Source organism: Schistocerca nitens, chromosome 5, assembly GCF_023898315.1.
Source record: "Schistocerca nitens isolate TAMUIC-IGC-003100 chromosome 5, iqSchNite1.1, whole genome shotgun sequence".
NCBI classification, from domain to species: Eukaryota; Metazoa; Arthropoda; class Insecta; order Orthoptera; family Acrididae; genus Schistocerca; species Schistocerca nitens.
In genome coordinates this window covers 46,850,441-46,871,309 of record NC_064618.1, presented here as the reverse complement: position 1 = coordinate 46,871,309, position 20,869 = coordinate 46,850,441, and the positions used below count along the sequence as shown (strand labels likewise).

General features: G+C 43.2%; 1 protein-coding gene across 1 annotated transcript in view; it reads left to right on the top strand.

The window, feature by feature from the left end:
* Positions 1-19,183, top strand: part of LOC126260227 (ribosome biogenesis protein SLX9 homolog) — a 97,916-nt gene extending 78,733 nt beyond the window's left edge. The window contains exon 4 of the mRNA XM_049957530.1: positions 18,977-19,183. Coding sequence (XP_049813487.1) covers positions 18,977-19,097 — 121 coding nt within the window. The 3' untranslated portion in view covers positions 19,098-19,183. The remainder of the gene's footprint in view (positions 1-18,976) is intronic.
* The last annotated feature ends 1,686 nt before the right edge of the window (positions 19,184-20,869 follow it).

Here is a 20,869-nt window from a genome sequence, read left to right as displayed (position 1 = left end):
GAGTTTGTTCATGTAGTCACCATGTATAGCCCTTGTCTGCTTTTGTTGCTATTGCTTTGTGTTATGTTAGTTCACTGTTAATCATTTTGACTGTTTTGCTGTTATTGTTGGATTTAAAAATACTGTTTGGGGCCATTGAGTTCTCTTTCTAATAAACTATTTACCTTTTGTGCTATTGTAATTTTCGTATTATTGTCAACCTTTGCTGCATTCTTTGTGGCTACTATTATGTGTCATTGCGCCATGTATTTGCAGTATTAATACTTTTAACAAATTGTTGTAAGGAGTGAAACAATTTTATAATTGTTATACACATCTGTTGTCCTCAGTGTAAGCTACGAGGGCAGTTCAATAAGTAATGCAACACATTTTTTTTCTGAAACAGGGGTTGTTTTATTCAGCATTGAAATACACCAGGTTATTCCCCAATCTTTTAGCTACACAACACTATTTTTCAACGTAATCTCCATTCAATGCTACGGCCTTACGCCACCTTGAAATGAGGGCCTGTATGCCTGCACGGTACCATTCCACTGGTCGATGTCGGAGCCAACGTCGTACTGCATCAATAACTTCTTCATCATCCGCGTAGTGCCTCCCACGGATTGCGTCCTTCATTGGGCCAAACATATGGAAATCCGACGGTGCGAGATCGGGGCTGTAGGGTGCATGAGGAAGAACAGTCCACTGAAGTTTTGTGAGCTCCTCTCGGGTGCGAAGACTTGTGTGAGGTCTTGCGTTGTCATGAAGAAGGAGAAGTTCGTTCAGATTTTTGTGCCTACGAACACGCTGAAGTCGTTTCTTCAATTTCTGAAGAGTAGCACAATACACTTCAGAGTTGATCGTTTGACCATGGGGAAGGACATCGAACAGAATAACCCCTTCAGCGTCCCAGAAGACTGTAACCATGACTTTACCGGCTGAGGGTATGGCTTTAAACTTTTTCTTGGTAGGGGAGTGGGTGTGGCGCCACTCCATTGATTGCCGTTTTGTTTCAGGTTCGAAGTGATGAACCCATGTTTCATCGCCTGTAACAATCTTTGACAAGAAATTGTCACCCTCAGCCACATGACGAACAAGCAATTCCGCACAGATGGTTCTCCTTTGCTCTTTATGGTGTTCGGTTAGACAACGAGGGACCCAGCGGGAACAAACCTTTGAATATCCCAACTGGTGAACAATTGTGACAGCACTACCAACAGAGATGTCAAGTTGAGCACTGAGTTGTTTGATGGTGATCCGTCGATCATCTCGAACGAGTGTGTTCACACGCTCTGCCATTGCAGGAGTCACAGCTGTGCACGCGGGAGATCAGACAGTCTTGCTTGACCTTGCGGCGATGATGACACACGCTTTGCCCAACGACGCACCGTGCTTTTGTGAACTGCCAGATCACCGTAGACATTCTGCAAGCGCCTATGAATATCTGAGATGCCCTGGTTTTCCGCCAAAAGAAACTCGATCACTGCCCGTTGTTTGCAACGCACATCCGTTGCAGACGCCATTTTAACAGCTCCGTACAGCGCTGCCACCTGTCGGAAGTCAATGAAACTATACGAGACGAAGCGGGAATGTTTGAAAATATTCCACAAGAAATTTCCGGTTTTTTCAACCAAAATTGGCCGAGAAAAAAAATGTGTTGCATTACTTATTGAACTGCCCTCGTAGTAATGAATGATCTCTGAGGCAAGACACTGTATCTTTACATTGTTATGATCTTTCATTTTTTTATGTTATTGGTTCGTTTTCTGTGAGAAAACTTAAGTTAAAATGTACATTTATGATGAAGCACAGGGTTCTGTGCACTGGAACAGATTGTAAGTAACTCTTTCACCATTTAAAATTTATAATCTGAGTGCCATGTTATGCTAATAAATGCCTGTTATACATTTTTGTAGCAAAATGAAACCATAACAAAGCTAGCAAATATGTTGTGCAATATCATTGTTCCACCTGAAGATGAGAGCATAAGCTCTCAAAACATGTTGTGGGATGAAATAAAAGAGTAACAGATGTGTATAATTGTTTTATTAAAACTTAACATGTAACGGCTCTGTGGGTATGGGGGAAATTGTTGAATTTTTTGATCTTCTCAAAGTCAGTTTAGAGTAAAACTTCTTTGAGTTTAATGAGAAAGTTTACCAGCAGAGAGAAGGGCCTGTGATGATAAATTTCCTTTTTGGCTTGTTGGCTGATATTTTCATAAATGACATGGAAATGAAGGTATTCGTGAACAATCCATGGTTGGTCTGACAGATAGTCTTTTATAAATGGTATGGGAATGGCACTGTTCTTCTAATCAGAGAAGAGGAAGCAATATTATATGCCTTACATTCTATTCTTAACCAGCAGCATACTGACATAAATTATTTTATTATCATTTTCTCTCTCAAGCATATATTTTATTTTTGATTTGACTGTGACTAGGGAGGGATATGGATTAGGTTTCACAACATCTTGCAAACCCACACTCACACTGATGGGATAGTTGGGAATGATTCTAACCATCTGGTGCCACACAGAAAGGCTTTTTCATGTGATAGTTACATGTCTTTGCATGCTACTTCTTAAGGAGAATGAAGTACAGAATCGACTTGGTATTATCAAACAGGTAGCAGTGGCCAACGGTTATAAGATTAATCTTGTCATGCAAATATATTGGAGACATAAATAGGCTAAAGTTCTACAAGAGGAGAAAATTTTTATGACACTACACTGCTGTGGGCCTCTAACAGGAAAAATTATATCAGCTTTTCCAAAGAGATTTCAGATGTGTTTCAAATGGGTGGGCTTTTGAAGTATAGGTTAAGCAATAGATTGTGAAAGAAGGGAAGGAACAGTAATGTGAAGAAATATGATGTATATTGCATCCACATATTGAAATATAAAACCTGGAATAAATTTTACATCGGTCATGGGAAGATGTTTCACAGCTGGTTTCAGGGAACATTTTGCCTCTGCTAACAGTTTTGGTCAACATTTGTGTTGTGAGGGTCACCTAGGTAGCATAAGATGATGAAGAGATTGCATGGTGCCTCTAAGGGCTTAAAGATCGACACTTTGGAGGAATTTGAGATCCGTAAGAGTAAGATTAAGGAAGTAGATAAGCTGGTTAATGAACTGTCTGATTCAGATATGGTGCATATTTCACTTTCTTCAAAAAGGAATTCTAACATAGCCAGATCTTCTAGGTTTAGTGACCAGCTGTGTTGTATGTCTTCTGTACGTAAGTGCCAATGTATATATAGTTAGCCTTTTGATGACTCACTGTTTGTGAAGAATATGAAAATGAAATATGGATTGTCATCCTGCATAAGTGAAAAGTAAAGTGTTGTTGCGGTCTCCAGTCCAAACACTGGTTTGATGCAGCTCTCTGTGCTACTCTACCTTGGTGCAAGCCTAGTCATCCTTAGATAACACCTACAACTTCCATTCTTCTGAATCTGCTTATAATCTGCTTACTGTACTTATCTCTTGGTCTCCCTCTACGGTTTTTGCCCCCTACACTTCCCTCCAATAATAAACTGGTCATCCCCTAATGCCTCAGAATGTGTCTTGTCAACTGACCCCTTCTTCTAGTTAGTTTTTGCCACAGATTTTGCTCTAAACTGTTTATCATCCATATTTCACTCCCGTACATAGATGCACTCCATACAAATACTTTTGGAAACGATTTCTGAACACTTAGATCTATATTTGGTGTTAACAAATTTCTCTTCTTCAGAAATGCTTCTCTTACCAGGGCCAGTGTACATTTTATATCCTCTTTAGTTTAGCCATCATCCTTTATTTTTGCTGCCCAAATAACAAAACTCATTTGCTACTTTAAGTGTGTCATTTTCTAATCCAATTCTTCAGCACCACCCAATTTAATTTGACTACATTCCATTACCATTCTTTTGCTTTTGTTGATGTTCATCTTACACCATCTTTTCAGTACACTGTCCATTGCGTTTAACTGCTCTTCGAAGTCTTTTGCTGTCTCAGATAGAATAATGATGTCATCACAAAACTTCAAGGTTTTTATTTCTTCTCCCTGAACTGCAATTTCTACTCCAAATTTTTCTTTTATTTCCTTTACTGCTTGCTCAATGTGCAGATTGAATAACACCGGGGTTGGGCTACAACCCTGTCACACACCTGCCTCAACCACTGCTTCCCTTTCATGCCCATCAAATCTTATAATTGCTATTTGGTTTTTGTGTAAGTTGTAAATAGCCTTTTGCTCACTGTATTTTACCCCTGCTACCTTCAGAATTTAAAAGAGTATTCCAGTCAGCATCGTAAAAATCTTTCTCTAAATCTACAAATGTTAGAAACATAGGTTTACCTTTCTTATCTGTTTTACTGAGTGAGGTGGTGCCGTGGTTAGCACACTGGACTTGCATTCAGGTGGACAACAGTTCAATCCCATGTCCGGCCATTCTGATTTAGATTTTCCATGATTTCCCTAAATCGCTTCAGGCAAATGCGGGATGGTTCCTTTGACAGGCATGGCCACCTTCCTTCCCCTTCCTTCCCTAAGCCGATGAGACCGATGACCTCGCTGTTTGGCGTCTTCCCCGAAATCAACCCCAACCCCCCAGCCTTTCTTTAACCTATATTCTACAATAAGTTGGAGTTTCCGTACTGCCTCGTGTGTTCCCACATTTCTTCAGAATCCAAACTTATTTTCCCTGAGGTCAGCGTCTACTAGTTTTTCCATTCTTTTGTAAGAATTTGTATCAGTAAAATGCAACCATGACTTATTAAACTGATAGTTCGGTAATTTTCACACCTGTCAACATCTGTTTTCTTTGGCAATGGAATTACTATATTCTTCTTGAAGTTGGGGGTATTTCACCTGTCTCATACATCTTGCACAGGAGATGGAAGAGTTTTGTCATGGCTGACTCTCCCAAGGACAAATTCTGATGGAATATCGTCTAACCCCAGAGTTTTGTTTCAACTTAGGTCTTTCAGTGCTCTGTCAAATTCTTCTCACAGTATCATATCTCTCATCTCATCTCATCTTCATCTACGAGCTCTTCCATTTCTGTAATATTACCTTCAAGTTCACCTCTCTTGTATAGACCCTCTATATACTCCTTCCACCTTTCACCTGTCCCTTCTTTGCTTAGGACTGGTTTTCCACCTGAGGTCTTGATATTCATACAGCTGTGTCTCTTTTCCCCAAAGACATTTTTAATTTTCCTATAGGTGGTATCTGTGTTTTCCCTAGTGAAATATGCCATGTTCTCTAGCTATTCCTGTTTAGTCGTTTTGCACTTTTTGTCTTATTTTTTAGACCCCTCAGGGGCTCAGCATTGATTTGCTGGGTATGGGGTTGGTGACCCTGGGGTTCCTGAGCTGGGGACTGGTAAGCACCACCAGTCCCCTGTCACCATAAGCTCTAGGCATGCTTCAACAACCACCACACAGCTAGGCAGAGGAACATTGTGTGTCTCAAGGAACAGGGATGTTGGCCGCCTGGATCGTGAGGATGGGATAAACCTCTATAAAAAGCCCTCAATCTCAAGGTGTGCTGCATGCTGATGAGATGCATGGCTGTTGTTGTGGAACAGTCATTAGCAGGCAACCTCTGGGGCAAACTGCCACATCTCAGTTGTATAAGGCTTACTCAGGCACGCGTGGCTCTGTCTGAGTGGACCCTTATTTCCCTAACTGCTCGTGGAACCGAGATGGAACCATCGGAATCATCATCTCCTCCCAGTGGGAAGGGTGTACCGCCTGGAAGTATTCACAGGCATTCATCCAAAAGAATGAGATGGGCTGGTCCTCCTGATAATAAGAATACTTTGGACTGCAGTAACAGGGCTCATTAGTCATGAATAACAATGTGTTTCTGGTGGTAAAGAGGAATGAGGGGAAATTTGAAAAAGTGTCTCCCTTTTATATCCATAAGGGTTTGGAAGGCGTTGCTGAAACGTTGAAATCTATAAAACGATTGCGTAACGGCTCATTGTTGGTTGAAACTAACAGGTCAAAGTAGGAAGACCTTAAGAAATCACTGAAACTGGGTGATTATGATGTCATTGTTGAGATTCACACCTCTCTCAACTCCACTAAAGTCATTGTCACATGCTGAGATATCATGGACATAGACATAGCAGAACTGAAGCAAGAATGGGCATCCCAGGGAATCGTCGATGTGAAACAACAAACTCAGAGGAATAATGGAGCAACTGAAAAGACTGCCACTTTCATTGTCACATTCAATTCTCCGACACTGCCTGAACATCTTATGGCGGGATTCCTTCAGCCTTACATTCCAAACCCTATGTGGTGCTATAAATACCAGCATTTTGGCCGTACAACCTTGAGTTGTGGAGGTGAAGCGATCAGCAGGAACTGTGGAAAAGCTGCTCATGACACTGGGACTGACTGCCCATCTCCGGCAATGTGCATCCACTGCTCTGGGAACTACCCAGTCTGGAGCCAAAAATGCCTTGTTATTGCTGAAGAACACAAAATACAGGATATAAGTGACCAAAGAGATCCGCTATGCTGAAGCCAAAAAAGAATATAAGGTGACGAAACCCTCCATCTTTACCATCTTGTATTCTTCCATGGTGCAAAAACGTATTCCCAAGGCAACACTTTGACACAGACAATGCCTAGTGTGCCTGTACTGTATCCACCACATGCACCTGTATTTGCACGTGTATGTGTCAAGAGACAAAGAGTAAGGACAAAGCAATCCAGGCAGCTGCACCAGGAAAGACCAACAACAGTTCCGCAGCGAGCATCCAGAAGGTACAAGAAAAGCAGAGTGCCTCTCAACACCCACTTTCCGCCTCATCCTTGTAGGGACAGGGTGCAGGGAAAGGCTCACAACGTTCGGGTCAAAAGCTGTCCCAAGCGCTGCCAGAAGTCATTCTCTCCCGTCTGACTAATGAGGAGGATACCATTGAGTTACTGTTTTGGTTGACAGGAGAGCCAACACCGCGTTACTAGAGGAGGCCGAAAGGCATGCGTTTTAGCTCACGCAGGCTGGCGTGAGGTCTGGAACAGGACAAGGAAATTAGAATTTAGAAAAACGGACGTAGCTGGTGGAATACTTAACTTTAATCCGTTAATGAAGAACGTCTGTCTTGACGGTACATGAATCAATATAAATAGTAACTGATAATGGCACCTTGCTAGGTCGTAGCAAATGACGTAGCTGAAGGCTATGCTAAACTATCGTCTCGGCAAATGAGAGCGTATTTTGTCAGTGAACCATCGCTAGCAAAGTCGGTTGTACAACTGGGGCGAGTGCTAGGAAGTCTCTCTAGACCTGCCGTGTGGCGGCGCTCGGTCTGCAATCACTGATAGTGGCGACACACGGATCCAACGTATACTAACGGACTGCGGCTGATTTAAAGGCTACCACCTAACAAGTTTGGAGTCTGGCGGTGACACCACAGTTACATGCCTTGGATCCAGGCAGCCCCTCCACTCCCCCTAACTCTTCAAGTGCTTCATGTCCCTGGTGCAAAGGTAGGCGTAAATTAAAATTACACCAATGACATGGCTTCCATACTGCAGTGAAACATGAATGGGTTCAGGACTCATGTGGAGGAACTGAAACTCCTAGCACAGGCATGTCCCTTGTGCTTTTGTTTACAAGAAACACATTTCAGTGATACAGATCTCCCTGTGTGAATATACGCTGTACCGCAAGGATGACCTATTGGGGGAAAGGACCAAGAAAGGTGTTGCAGTCCTCACGGATCTTATCGCACAACTCCCGCAACTATTCCTCCTCTTGGGAGACTTCAATGCCTATGATGTCCTGTGGGGCTTGACCAATACTTGCCCTCGGGGTTGGGTTTTGGAGGGCTTCGTGACATCTCACAAGCCGTGCAACCTCAACACGGGTACTCACACACATTTCTCTACTGCTACTAGGTCATTCTCAGCCATCGACCTCTCTTTCTGTTCTCCCGCCCTCGCCAACTCTGTTCAGTGGGAGGTCATTGAGTACCTTCATTCCAGTGACCATTTCCCAATCTGCCTTCACCTACTAAATGGCTCAAAATGGATGGTCAGCAGGGCTAACTGGATGTGTTTCAGCCAGCTGATTGTGTTCAAACACTGCTACAATGTCCAAAGATAGGTGGGGCACATCACATGAGTGATCCATTTTGCCACTGACTTTTCCATCCCACAGTCATCAGGTCATCTTAGGAGGCGACCAGTACCATGGTGGAGAGATGAGTGCCATTCCGTGATCTGAGAAAGGTGTGCGGCTCTTTGACATTTCAAATGCCGACAGACAGCAGACAACCTTAGGGCCTTTAGAGTCGCAAGGGCCAAGCCTGAACACATCATTTGGAAGGGTAAGAAAAGGTCATGGCAAGCGTTCCTGGACTCCATCAATCGTTCCACTTTTTTTATAAAAGTATGGCAAGCCATCCAGAGGATTTCTGGTAAACACAGCCGTTTACTGATAGCAGCATTGCTGAAACAGAGGTGCCTCCAAACAACATCCAGAGACATTGGACAGATGCTGTCCAAACATTTTGTGTAAACTGCTGCCAATGCAAGCCAGGATCTGGTGTTTCATCGCTATTATGTGACTATAGAGAGGGAAAAGTTGGACTTCAGGTCCAACAGTTCTGAGGCCTGCAACTCCCCTTTCTCCATGTGGGAGCTCGAATCGGTACTGACTGAGATTCTTGACACTGCACCCAGTCACGACCAAAACTGGTACTGCATGCTTCGACATTTGCTGGTGGCATCAAAGGAAATCCTCCTCAAATGTTATAATCGAATATGGCAGACAGGCAACTTCCCCAACTCGTGGAGGGAGGCAATTTTGTGATCCCTCTCCTCAAACCACAAAAGGACTGCACATGGCCCAGTAGTTATTGTAGTATCACTTAATGAGCTGTGTAGGAAAGACCCTGGAGCAAATGGTTAACCATCATCTGGTCTGGTTGTTAAAGACCAGGCAACTCCTTAGTCTCTCCAATGTGGATTCCGAAGATTTTAGTCCACTGTTGACAAACTGCCCTTCCTAGAGGCGGCTATTCAATAGGATTTCCTCTGTAAGCATCACTATATCAGTATATTCTTTGATATAAGCAAGGCATACAATACTACTTAGCACTCCGTCGTCAGGCCACAAGTGGCCCATCGGGACCATCTGACCGCCATGTCATCTTCAGCTGAGGATGCGGTTAGGAGGGGCGCGTGGTCAGCACGCCGCTCTCCCCGTCGTTATGATGGTTCTCTGTGACCAGAGCCGCTACTATTCGGTCGAGTAGCTCCTCAATTGGCATCACAAGGCTGAGTGCACCCCGAAATACGATACTACTTGGAGACACTGTGTTCTTGCACAACTGCACCAGTGGGCCTTTCGTGGCCACCTCCCCGTCTTCACACTGTCTTTTCTGTCTCAGCAGTTTTTTAGGACCCAAGTGTTTTAAGTGTTACTCTCTTTGCCATAGCCATCAACAGCATCACATCTTTGGTAAGGAGTCCTGTGCAGTGCTCCTTATTTGTAGAAGACTTTGCTGTTTTCTGTTCCTCCTCCAGTGTTGCAACGGCGAGCTGTCAGTTACAATTTACAGTGCGGCAATCAGAGGAGTGGGCTGCAAAGACAGGTTTTCAGTTTTCTGCAGATAAGTGTGTGTGTGTGTTCATTTTAATCGTTCTCGTTGTCTTTTTAATTTGCCTGCCTTGAATATGGGTACACCATCATACATTGTACATACACATTGCAGTTTCTGGGCCTCATTTTTGACTCCAGGTTGTCGTGGTTACCACACCTGTGGAACCTGAAAGCCAGAACCCTGAAGGCACTGGACATCATCAAGTGCCTTAGCCACAGGTCTTGGGCAGTGGACAGGGCACATCACCTTCAGTTTTATCGGGCATTTGTTCATTCGCGGCTGTACTACGGTTGCACATTGTATGGATCAGCAAGGCTCTCTTACTCGCATGCTATTGGCACTGTCCATCATGAGGGGATTCGGCTGGCCACGAGTGCTTATCGGACCAGTCCCATATACACTCCTGGAAATTGAAATAAGAACACCGTGAATTCATTGTCCCAGGAAGGGGAAACTTTATTGACACATTCCTGGGGTCAGATACATCACATGATCACACTGACAGAACCACAGGCACATAGACACAGGCAACAGAGCATGCACAATGTCGGCACTAGTACAGTGTATATCCACCTTTCGCAGCAATGCAGGCTGCTATTCTCCCATGGAGACGATCGTAGAGATGCTGGATGTAGTCCTGTGGAACGGCTTGCCATGCCATTTCCACCTGGCGCCTCAGTTGGACCAGCGTTCGTGCTGGACGTGCAGACCGTGTGAGACGACGCTTTCATCCAGTCCCAAACATGCTCAATGGGGGACAGATCCGGAGATCTTGCTGGCCAGGGTAGTTGACTTACACCTTCTAGAGCACGTTGGGTGGCACGGGATACATGCGGACGTGCATTGTCCTGTTGGAGCAGCAAGTTCCCTTGCCGGTCTAGGAATGGTAGAACGATGGGTTCGATGACGGTTTGGATGTACCGTGCACTATTCAGTGTCCCCTCGACGATCACCAGTGGTGTACGGCCAGTGTAGGAGATCGCTTCCCACACCATGATGCCGGGTGTTGGCCCTGTGTGCCTCGGTCGTATGCAGTCCTGATTGTGGTGCTCACCTGCACGGCGCCAAACACGCATACGACCATCATTGGCACCAAGGCAGAAGCGACTCTCATCGCTGAAGACGACACGTCTCCATTCATCCCTCCATTCACGCCTGTCGCGACACCACTGGAGGCGGGCTGCACGATGTTGGGGCGTGAGCGGAAGACGGCCTAACGGTGTGTGGGACCGTAGCCCAGCTTCATGGAGACGGTTGCGAATGGTCCTCGCCGATACCCCAGGAGCAACAGTGTCCCTAATTTGCTGGGAAGTGGCGGTGCGGTCCCCTACGGCACTGCGTAGGATCCTACGGTCTTGGCGTGCATCCGTGCGTCGCTGCGGTCCGGTCCCAGGTCGACGGGCACGTGCACCTTCCGCCGAGCACTGGCGACAACATCGATGTACTGTGGAGACCTCACGCCCCACGTGTTGAGCAATTCGGCGGTACGTCCACCCGGCCTCCCGCATGCCCACTATACGCCCTCGCTCAAAGTCCGTCGACTGCACATACAGTTCACGTCCACGCTGTCGCGGCATGCTACCAGTGTTAAAGACTGCGATGGAGCTCCGTATGCCACGGCAAACTGGCTGACACTGACGGCGGCGGTGCACAAATGCTGCGCAGCTAGCGCCATTCGACGACCAACACCGCGGTTCCTGGTGTGTCCGCTGTGCCGTGCGTGTGATCATTGCTTGTACAGCCCTCTCGCAGTGTCCGGAGCAAGTATGGTGGGTCTGACACACCGGTGTCAATGTGTTCTTTTTTCCATTTCCAGGAGTGTAGGTATCTGTGCTGAGGTGGGGGAATGGCCACTTACCATCTGGCGCCAGCTCCTCATGGTGCGTCAGGCTTGTAAGTTCCTTGCAGCTCCAACGTCACCCACACACCATACTGTTGCTCATCCACCTCTGGAACACCCTTTTTCCAACTGTCCATGAGCCATGATGCCATTTGGGATCCGTGTGCAGCATTTGCTGGAGTCACTCGATGTGGATCCAGTACGACCCCAAATCCAGGGTTTTAACCGCCTGCCGCCATGGTTACTGGAGAGGCCCAGAGTGATTTTAGATTTGGTGCAGTACAGGAGAGAGAGCACTCCTGCTTCTGTTTTTAATGCAATATTCTCTGTATTTTATCTGAGTACCACGACCATGTAGCTGTTTTTACAGATGGGGACTCAGTTGGTTGCTCTGTTATTTTCCCGGATCATTTCCTCAATGTCAGACTGCCTCCAGAATTTACCATCTTCGACACAGAATTTTATGCGATCTTGCAAGCACTGGAGCAGATGAGACATTCTCCTGGTGTTAGATTTCTTGTCTGCTTAGATTCTCTGTGTGCCCTTTATTCTCTCCAACTTTTGTACCCAGCAGATACAGTAACCCAAAATATCCATGATGCCCTCCAACAACTACAATGACTGGGGAAGGAGACGTCTTCCTGGTGGGTACCTGGGCACATTGGAATTGTGGGGAATGACAGGGCAGATTGAACAGCCAAGGACGCATGTCGTGATCCTCTGGTATTTCGGTGCGCTATCCCCCCTGCATGCCATCAGCTTGCTGTTGAGGTACAAAGTTATATGTCGATGGGAAGACGAGTGGCTGGACTGCATTTTATTTGCTGATCAGCGGACTGCGGCGGATGTACCGGTTGATCTGCTGTCTATTTTATGTAATGATCAAATAATTGTGGTTAGGGTTTTAAAGTATTGTAAATTGTCCAACGTTTTTAACAAGATTTTAGGGAGATGTTCTTAATGTGTCAAAGGGTGGCTGGCTCATCCTAGATTTTTGTAAGTGGTCAGTCAATCGCATTTCCCTGTGCTTTTCTTTTAGTTCTTCTGTGTTTTGTTTTCTCTGTGTTGTAATTCCTTGATTAGCTCTCTTCCCTCATAATTGGTTTTAGTTATGTGAGAGTGCATGTGATACGGAATGGCTGTGTGGTCATTTCGAGTGCATGCGTGTACAACACTTTTTGTTCATCTCCATAGTCTTTTGTTTTTATAAGTGTAAATTTTTTGTCCTTTCATCAATTAAATTCAGTATCTCTTGTATTATCCAGAGATTTTTATTAGGCCTTGACTGTTTACCTATCTGATCCTCTGTGATGTTCACTATTTCATCTCTCGAAGCTACCCATTCATCTTGTACTGTATTTCTTTCTCTTGTTCTAGTCAGTGTGAAACTCTCAACAGCATCTGGTTATTTCAACTTATCCAGATCCCGTCTCCTTACTTTCCTACCTTTTTGCAATTTCTTTAGTTTTAACATACAATTCATAACCAATAAATTGTGGTTAGAATCCACATCTGCCACTGGGAATGTCTGACAATTTAAAATCCAGTTCCAAAATATCTGTCTTACCATTATATAATCAATCTGAAACTTCTGTTGTCTCCAGGGCTCTCCCACGTATACAACTTTCATTCTTAAACTTCACTATCTGAGTAATTTCTTTTATCTGATCAGACATTTCTTAAATCTCTCCGTCACCTGTGGAGCTAGTTGGCTATAAACTTATACTACTGTGGTGGGTGTTGGCTTTGCTTCTGTCTTGGGTATGATAGTGTGTTCACTATGTTGTTCATAGCAGCTTACCTGCATTCCTATCTTCTTATTCATTATTAAATGTGCTTCTGTGTTACCCCTATTTGATAGGACACATTCTGAGACATCAAAGCATTACCAGTTTTGTATTGGAAGGAATTGAGGGGATAATGGTTCAGAGGGGTGAAGTCAGAAATATATAATAATAAAAAAGAAAAAAATAACAAGTAAAAAAGAAAATAGATTGTATGGTCAATTCCCATTAGGTTCATGTTGTATGACCATTGCTATTTAATACCCGTGTAATAAAATTCTTGTAGTAGCCCTGCTTACCAGTGTTGGAATCTTTATTCTACAAGTCTGTTCTTGTTCTACATTTTGCTCATGGTCAATGTCATCTGGTTTAATGATAAGTTTGATTGTACATAGTGTCCACGAGAGCAGCTATGTGAAATTGAACTTTTGATGACTTACTGTTCAAGGGAATACATATAACAAGTATACAAGTGTACCTGTATAAGTGAAAAGTAAAAAAAAAGTAGTGAAAAATGAAAAATGAAAGTAGGATGTATGTACAGTTTTCATTAGATCTGTGTCGCATGACCACTGCTTTTGGTTGTAATGTAACACTACTTAACAGTGGTTGGAAGTTTTAATTTGTTATTTTATTTTTATTAAATCTGGATCATTAGGACATTAAGGTGTACATACGTAAACTTGACTCACTATAGGGAGTATTCCCACTTTAATTATGATTGATCATGAGCTTTAATATGAATAATGAATTTGTGGGATTTTGAACATGCCAAACTGTAGGGCACCGTAGGTGTTGCTCATTTCAATGACTTTTTGTAAGTGAAAGATTTTTGCTGTTTTATGATTTCATGCTTATCTAGTAAGTTCTAAGCATTTTGGTATGTCATTTTAGTTACGCCGTACTATGCCGCTGTGTACGTAAATCGGCTATTGGTTTTTATAATACTTATATTTAGGATACAGATTACGCTGTAATGTGGAGGTCTGTATTTGTTTCCCATTGCTAATGACATTTTGTTTTTAACATTTATTATGTGGTTACAGTTGTGCCATAGTATGGCACTGTAAACTCTAGCCAACTATTGCTTGTAAGATATTTTATGTGTGATGAATAATTGTGATTTATTTGTAGATTCTAATTAGTAGTAGGTTTCAAAAGCAAAAATCTATTATGTGATCAAACTTATGTTATAATATCATTGTAAGGGTAGTCAGCAGAGTGCACCTCAGGGCATGCATGTGTTCTCATGCCACGTTTAGCGACCTCTGACAAGCTTACCTTTGAGAGCTGCTTTTTCAGGTATCAGTAGTCCTAGTGCAGTTGACAGGTAACATTGGTCGTGTTTTGTAGATAATATGTACACATTACTTACGATTGCTGGTTATGGCTATTGCATTTCAGTAGTTAACGATTAAGGTACATGACTGTTTGTTCATAAAAGCATTAACTGTATCCTCTGGTTGTGTAAATGTTAATTTTAAATGAAAGTTTGAAATATTTATTGTAATTTGTTTGTATGCAATGGTTTGATTGAGGATGTTGTATCCGGAACTAGTTACCATTAATGAAGGATATTTCTCATTGCAACTTGACAGCTTTGCAAGTAGTAGTTTTAATACCCACTATCTATCTTAGTACATGTATTACTATATGATAAATAGCTTGTATTATGCTGTTCAGAATAATCGAGCCCTTCTGAAGCCTGTGGGGCTGTTTCGGCTGTGAGTTATTTCCCACTGGAGTTCTTTTGTACATATTAACTGGTACCAAATGTACTCTTTTACATTACTGTCTCCACTGGAGTCCTATTTTCCTCAGTATTGCCTCTTGAATTGTTAAAAATGTGATAACTTTGTGACATTGGTAAAACATGCATCGTTTGTTGTAGCGTCTGACTTGTTTAGTCGTTTCATGGTGTCTGCATGTGTCATGTGACTAGCTACATTGGGCCAGGAGTGTACAGATGTCTGGGACACTGCCAAGTTTTCTGTGACTGTTTGTGTACGTTATGAAATTTATTTTTGGGTCTACTTGCTTGTGTTCTGTGCACTGTTTAATTTCCTTCCATCAGGCATACTCTGGAGACACTGTAGAGTTAGACAGATGCCCTCCTGAGCAATGGACACAAAAGGGAGGTGTGTACTTGTCACACTCAATAATGCCATGCAGCCCAGAGCAGGTAGCACAGCATTTCATACTATGGCATTGTTTACTAGGGGACCATTTGTAGGCAGTTGAAGGATTACAGATCAGTACTCACATATGAGTCAACAGAACAGCATATGCCATATATACACACACAAAGTGTAGTAGAACTGTTCACGTTACGTCGCACTTCACTTAGCGTAGACCGGGACTGTGTCCTAGGCATTCCCGATGTTAACTCACTGGGCACGGCCCGTGCTGCTGGAGTTGTTGTTGTTCTTGTTGTTACGCTGGCAGAGGTCGCGTCCGAATTCTCACGTGCCCTCTGGTGGACGGGACTCTACTTGCGGCAACTACCGTCCGTGACGCGCCGTGCCAATGTGCGCGTCCCGCGATATTTCTGGTGGCTACACAAAGTCTCTGCACTTTGATGCTTATAAGACACATTAGGCAGGGAGTCTGTCAGTTTCCCTTGACTTTGTTAATATACCATTTGAGTTGGAGTATTGGATATTCACACTGGATGGCTTCCTTTATTTCTTCTTTTGACGATTCAATGACGACTTCTTTTATAGTTCCCTATTGTGAATCATATAATGAGTAACTGCTGCTGTCAATAATTTGATTTCAACACGATTACGTAATTTACATAACACTAATGTTTGAGTTCTGCAGATCTAGTTTATACATATATCAGCCAACCTGTAGCCATCAGAGGTAATCTCTCATTGATTCTCTCTTTATGTGTTCTTTCAGTTAATACATTGTAAGGGCGAGCATCATACTGTTCATAGAAATTTTTAGCAATGCTTCCTATCTTTTGCTGGTGATGTTCATTTTCAGTGATGGATGTAATTGTGACTGTGCTCTTTGCTAGTTGTGAAGCTGCATCAGGACTATCTGACACATGTGGAAGTTTATTGGCTTTGTTGAGCAGGGGTGGGTCCTCCCCATCTTGCTGTTTCATAAGTGGCTTGGTGGCAAGCATTGCACATGCAAAATACGGCTAATACACGGTTGTCACCACAAAACTGAAATAATATCTCAGAATCACTTAAAACCTGAGGAATGAAATTTGAGTGTGGTCTCCACATAACGGTAATTGCTAGGCAACTGTCTATAACAATTTTAAGCTGATAGAAGAAAGGATGAGCATCTATAGACATTTTTGTAAGAATGGACAAGATTCTAAAATTATCATTCTTGATATAACTGATTCAGTTAGTTTGAAAATGTGTCATAACTCACAAACTAAATTTGAGAAGAATTACATAAAAATCATTGTATGTCGAATGATCAGTAATTATCATTTAAGCATGTTGTGTGCTATGTATCTTCTGCATCAGGGTGCCGAACTGCTACCTTTCTGCAGCTCAGTAAGGGCTGTACAAAGGAGTGACAGAGAAAAAATTGAGGTCACTATATCGGCACAGTTCTGCAAAGATTTTCAACCATCTTGATTGCAGAAGGACACTGAAACTATTGTTGTACCAAGGAACTGGCATAATTTCCTGTCGTCAATGTGACAACCAATAAAAAATAAGACTTATTGTGATTGCTGAAGGCACTGTACTTCGCCCTGTGCTCAGCTGTGTTATATCTGCAGTATAGTGGAGTCACAGATAATCACTGCTATAAATTTGTGAAAATTCTGTAATAAATAAATAAAAAAGAACCACCTGTGCACATTTTCCTGTAGGGAGCAAGTGCCTCCTCTTACTCCCCCCCCCCTCCCCCTCTCCAAATTGTGAACACATAGGCAGATAGGACAGGCTAAAATGTATGTAAGCTAGAGGATTTGACAATGCTTAGTATGTTGCGCAGGAAGGAAAACTGATTGGTTTTCAAGAAAGATTCTGTATCTGGAAATGCAGGGCTTGGGTGATAGATAGCGTCAGAGTCTGAGAATGAGTGATTGTGGTGGTTTGTTCTGATTAATTTTGGTATGGTTTGTTCTGATTTATTTTTGGTGTCTTAATGCAGAAGGTATGCAGCACTCTAGCCATGTGTGTTCTGTGGATGGATAACATGAGCCTAATAACATTTCTGTGCATATGCTACATTCCTCCACACAGCCCTTGTGTGCAGCCTACTGTGGACCTTGTTTGGTCTGCCAATGCAGTAATGTTATTAACAGCAGCGTGACATGTACCAGTACACAGCTACAGAAATAACTGACACAATCCTTGCGTAAGACAAAGTGGATTGTGATTGGTGAGCTGCTGCAAGATTGTACATGAAACATCTTTCCAAAAAAGATGTACCCCACCCCAGTGTACTGTTTGTCCCCTGGTAGGCATGGAAATGTGATGTGGCTCAATCACTACAGTTGGAGGCGGATGTGCTGACAATATTCAAAGAAGTCCAAACCACCAGCACCAGGCAGCTGGCACAGGTGCTGCACACAGTTAAAAGTACCAAGTGGCATGTTGTCCATGAACAATGACTCCATCCATACCATCTGCAGCAAGGAGGAGGACTACCCACGACAGGTACAGTTTGCGCACTGATATTTACAATAATGCATACTCCAGCCACAATTCCCTTGGTTGGTGTTATTCACAGATGAACGCACGTTTACTAGAGACAGCATACTAAACATGCATATTTTGCTGTATGAAAATCCACATGCAAGGTTGATTCAAAACCACTAACACAGTTTGGTATTAATATTTTGGCCAAGATAATTGGTGACCATATCATTGAGCCATATCTGCTGCCAAAAAGGCTAACAAGACAGATGTACCTCATTTGTATTAGAGATGTTTTGCCTATGCAATTGCATGTAGTGCCACTAAATATTCATATGGTCATATGGCTGCAACACAATGTAGCTTCAATGCACGCTGATGTCGATGTACAGAATCACCTCAGCACTGCATCTCCCAATCAATCAACTGGTAGAGTTAGACCAGGTCCATGGCCACCATGGCCACCAGATCTGATACCTCTTGATTATTTTCTGTGGTGTAGTGTGAAGAATATGGTGTATGACACCTGGAAAACAGCAGAGGATCTTATTGCTCAAGTCTGCAGAGTGATTGAAATACTTCAAAGACAACCACACATATTATCTCATGTGCATGAGGCTGAGGACTGCCAGTGTAGGCTCTCTCTGTGTTGACATAGGAGGTATGCTGTCTGAAACCCATTTGTAATGTAGACAGTGCGATGTGCTACTCATATTGAGTTTATTAAAGTAATGTGGTGTTCCACATTACTTATCTCTCTCAGGCATATCTAGCTCAGGCTTCAATGCTCTCCAGTACCCAAGCCGTGCATTTCTGGAGATGGAGTTCCTTTTCTTGAAAACTGGTCAGTGTGACTTACCACAAAACGTACTAAAGGTGTTGTTGGTGATTTGTTGGCACTGTGTGTGTGTGTGTGTGTGTGTGTGTGTGTGTGTGTGTATATATATATATTACGGACTGGGTATAGATGACACAGTTACAAGTATGCTTGCAGGTGAAGGTTGCCACTGAATAGTTAATGTAATATACATTCTGGATAAAAAGTTGGTTTCTGGAGATTTGAAGTAGATAGTGTATATCCTATGATATTACTCTTCAAGTAATAATAGTGTTACAACATTTTACTTACAGGTTACATGATGTTGCCAGTTTTAAGAGGCTGCTTCACGACCCCAGTTTTAAAAAGGACCCATCAGCAGCTGTTGCAAACCTCATTCAGGAAAAGATCAAACAAAATGTAGAGAACTCTTAATATATAATGTACTAATTTATACAGTAAATTATTGCATATTATTGTACATATCTCTCTTCAGATTAAAAACAATTTTATGAACTGTTTTGAATGAGTTTATACAATGATGACCATCTACTTTCAGTGTTTAAAGTTGTAAAAGTACACTTTGTGAATGTTACTGTGAGGTGGTCAGCTTTTTGACAGTGGAGGAACGATTATGGTCCTGTTGTGAAGTATATGCTGACAAAGAGACTGGGAAATTACTCAGATGATTGCTTTTCTAAATGCGACAGAAACTTTCCACATGCAAGATTAAGAAAAGTGATCTGATGCAGATTATACACACATCAAAAAAAGTTTTGCATCACCTCAATTCCAAGAGCTCTAGAACTTGTACAGAAAATTGGAATAGAGATCAAGATAAACATCATTTCCGCCCTTTTTATTGCTCATGAAAAGCACACATTACATGTTGTACCACCATACAATGAGACCTTGAGAGGTGGTGGTCTAAATTGCTGTACACACGGGTACCTGTAATACCCAGTAGCATGTCCTCTTCCGTTGATGCGTGCTTGTATTAGTCGTGGCATACTATCCAAAAGTTCATCAAAGCACTGTTGGTCCGTATTGTCGCACTCCTCAATGTGGCGGTTCGGCATAGATCCCTCAGAGTGGTTTGTGGGTTACGTTGTCCATAAACAGCCCTTTTCAATCTATCCCAGGCATGTTCGATTGGGTTCTTGTCTGGAGAACACGCTGGCCACTCTAGTCGAGTGATGTCATTAACCTGAAGGAAGTCTTCACAAGATTTCCACGATGGGGGTGCGAATTGTCATCCATGAAGACGAATGCCTCACCAGTATGCTACCGATGTGGTTGCACTATTGGTCAGAGGATGGCATTCACATATCGTACAGCTGTTACAGCGCCTTTCATGACTGCCAGTGGCATACATCGGCCCCACATGATGCCACCCCAAAACAGCAGGGAACCACCACCTTGCTGCACTTGCTGGACAATATGTCTAAGGTATTCGTCTTGACTGGGTTGCCTCCAAACAAGTCTCCGATGATTGTCTGGTTGAAGGCATATGGGACACTCATTGGTGAAGAGAATGTGACACCAACCCTTAGCGGTCCTTTCGGCATGTTGTTGGGCCCATCTGTACCGTTCTGTATGGTATTGTGGTTGCAAAGATGGACCTCACCATGGATGTCGGGAATGAAGTTGTGCATCATACAGCCTACTGCGCACAGTTTGAGTCATAACACAATGTCCTGTGGCTGCACAAAAAGCATTATTCAACATGGTGGCATTGCTGTCAGGGTTCCTCCGAGCCATAATCCGTAGGTAGCGGTCATCCACTGTAGTAGTAGCCCTTGGGGGGCCTGAACGAGGCATGTGATCGACAGTCCCTGCCTCTCTGTATCTCTTCCATGTTCGAACAACATCGCTTTGGTTCACTCCAAGGCCCCTGGATACTTCCCTTTCTGAGAGCCCTTCCTGGCACAAAGTAACAATGTGGATGCGATTGAGCTGCGATGTTAACTGTCTAGGCATGGTTGAACTACAGACAACACAAGTCGTGTACCTCCAGTGGAATGATTGGAACTGATTGACTGGTGGATCCCCTCCATCTGATAGGCATGGTTGTTTACATCTTTGGGCAGGTTTAGGGAAATCTCTGAACAGTCAGAGGGACCGTGTCTGTGATACAATATCCACAGTCAATGTCTATCTTCAGGAGTTCTGGGAACTGGGGTGATGCAAAACGTTTTTGATGTGTG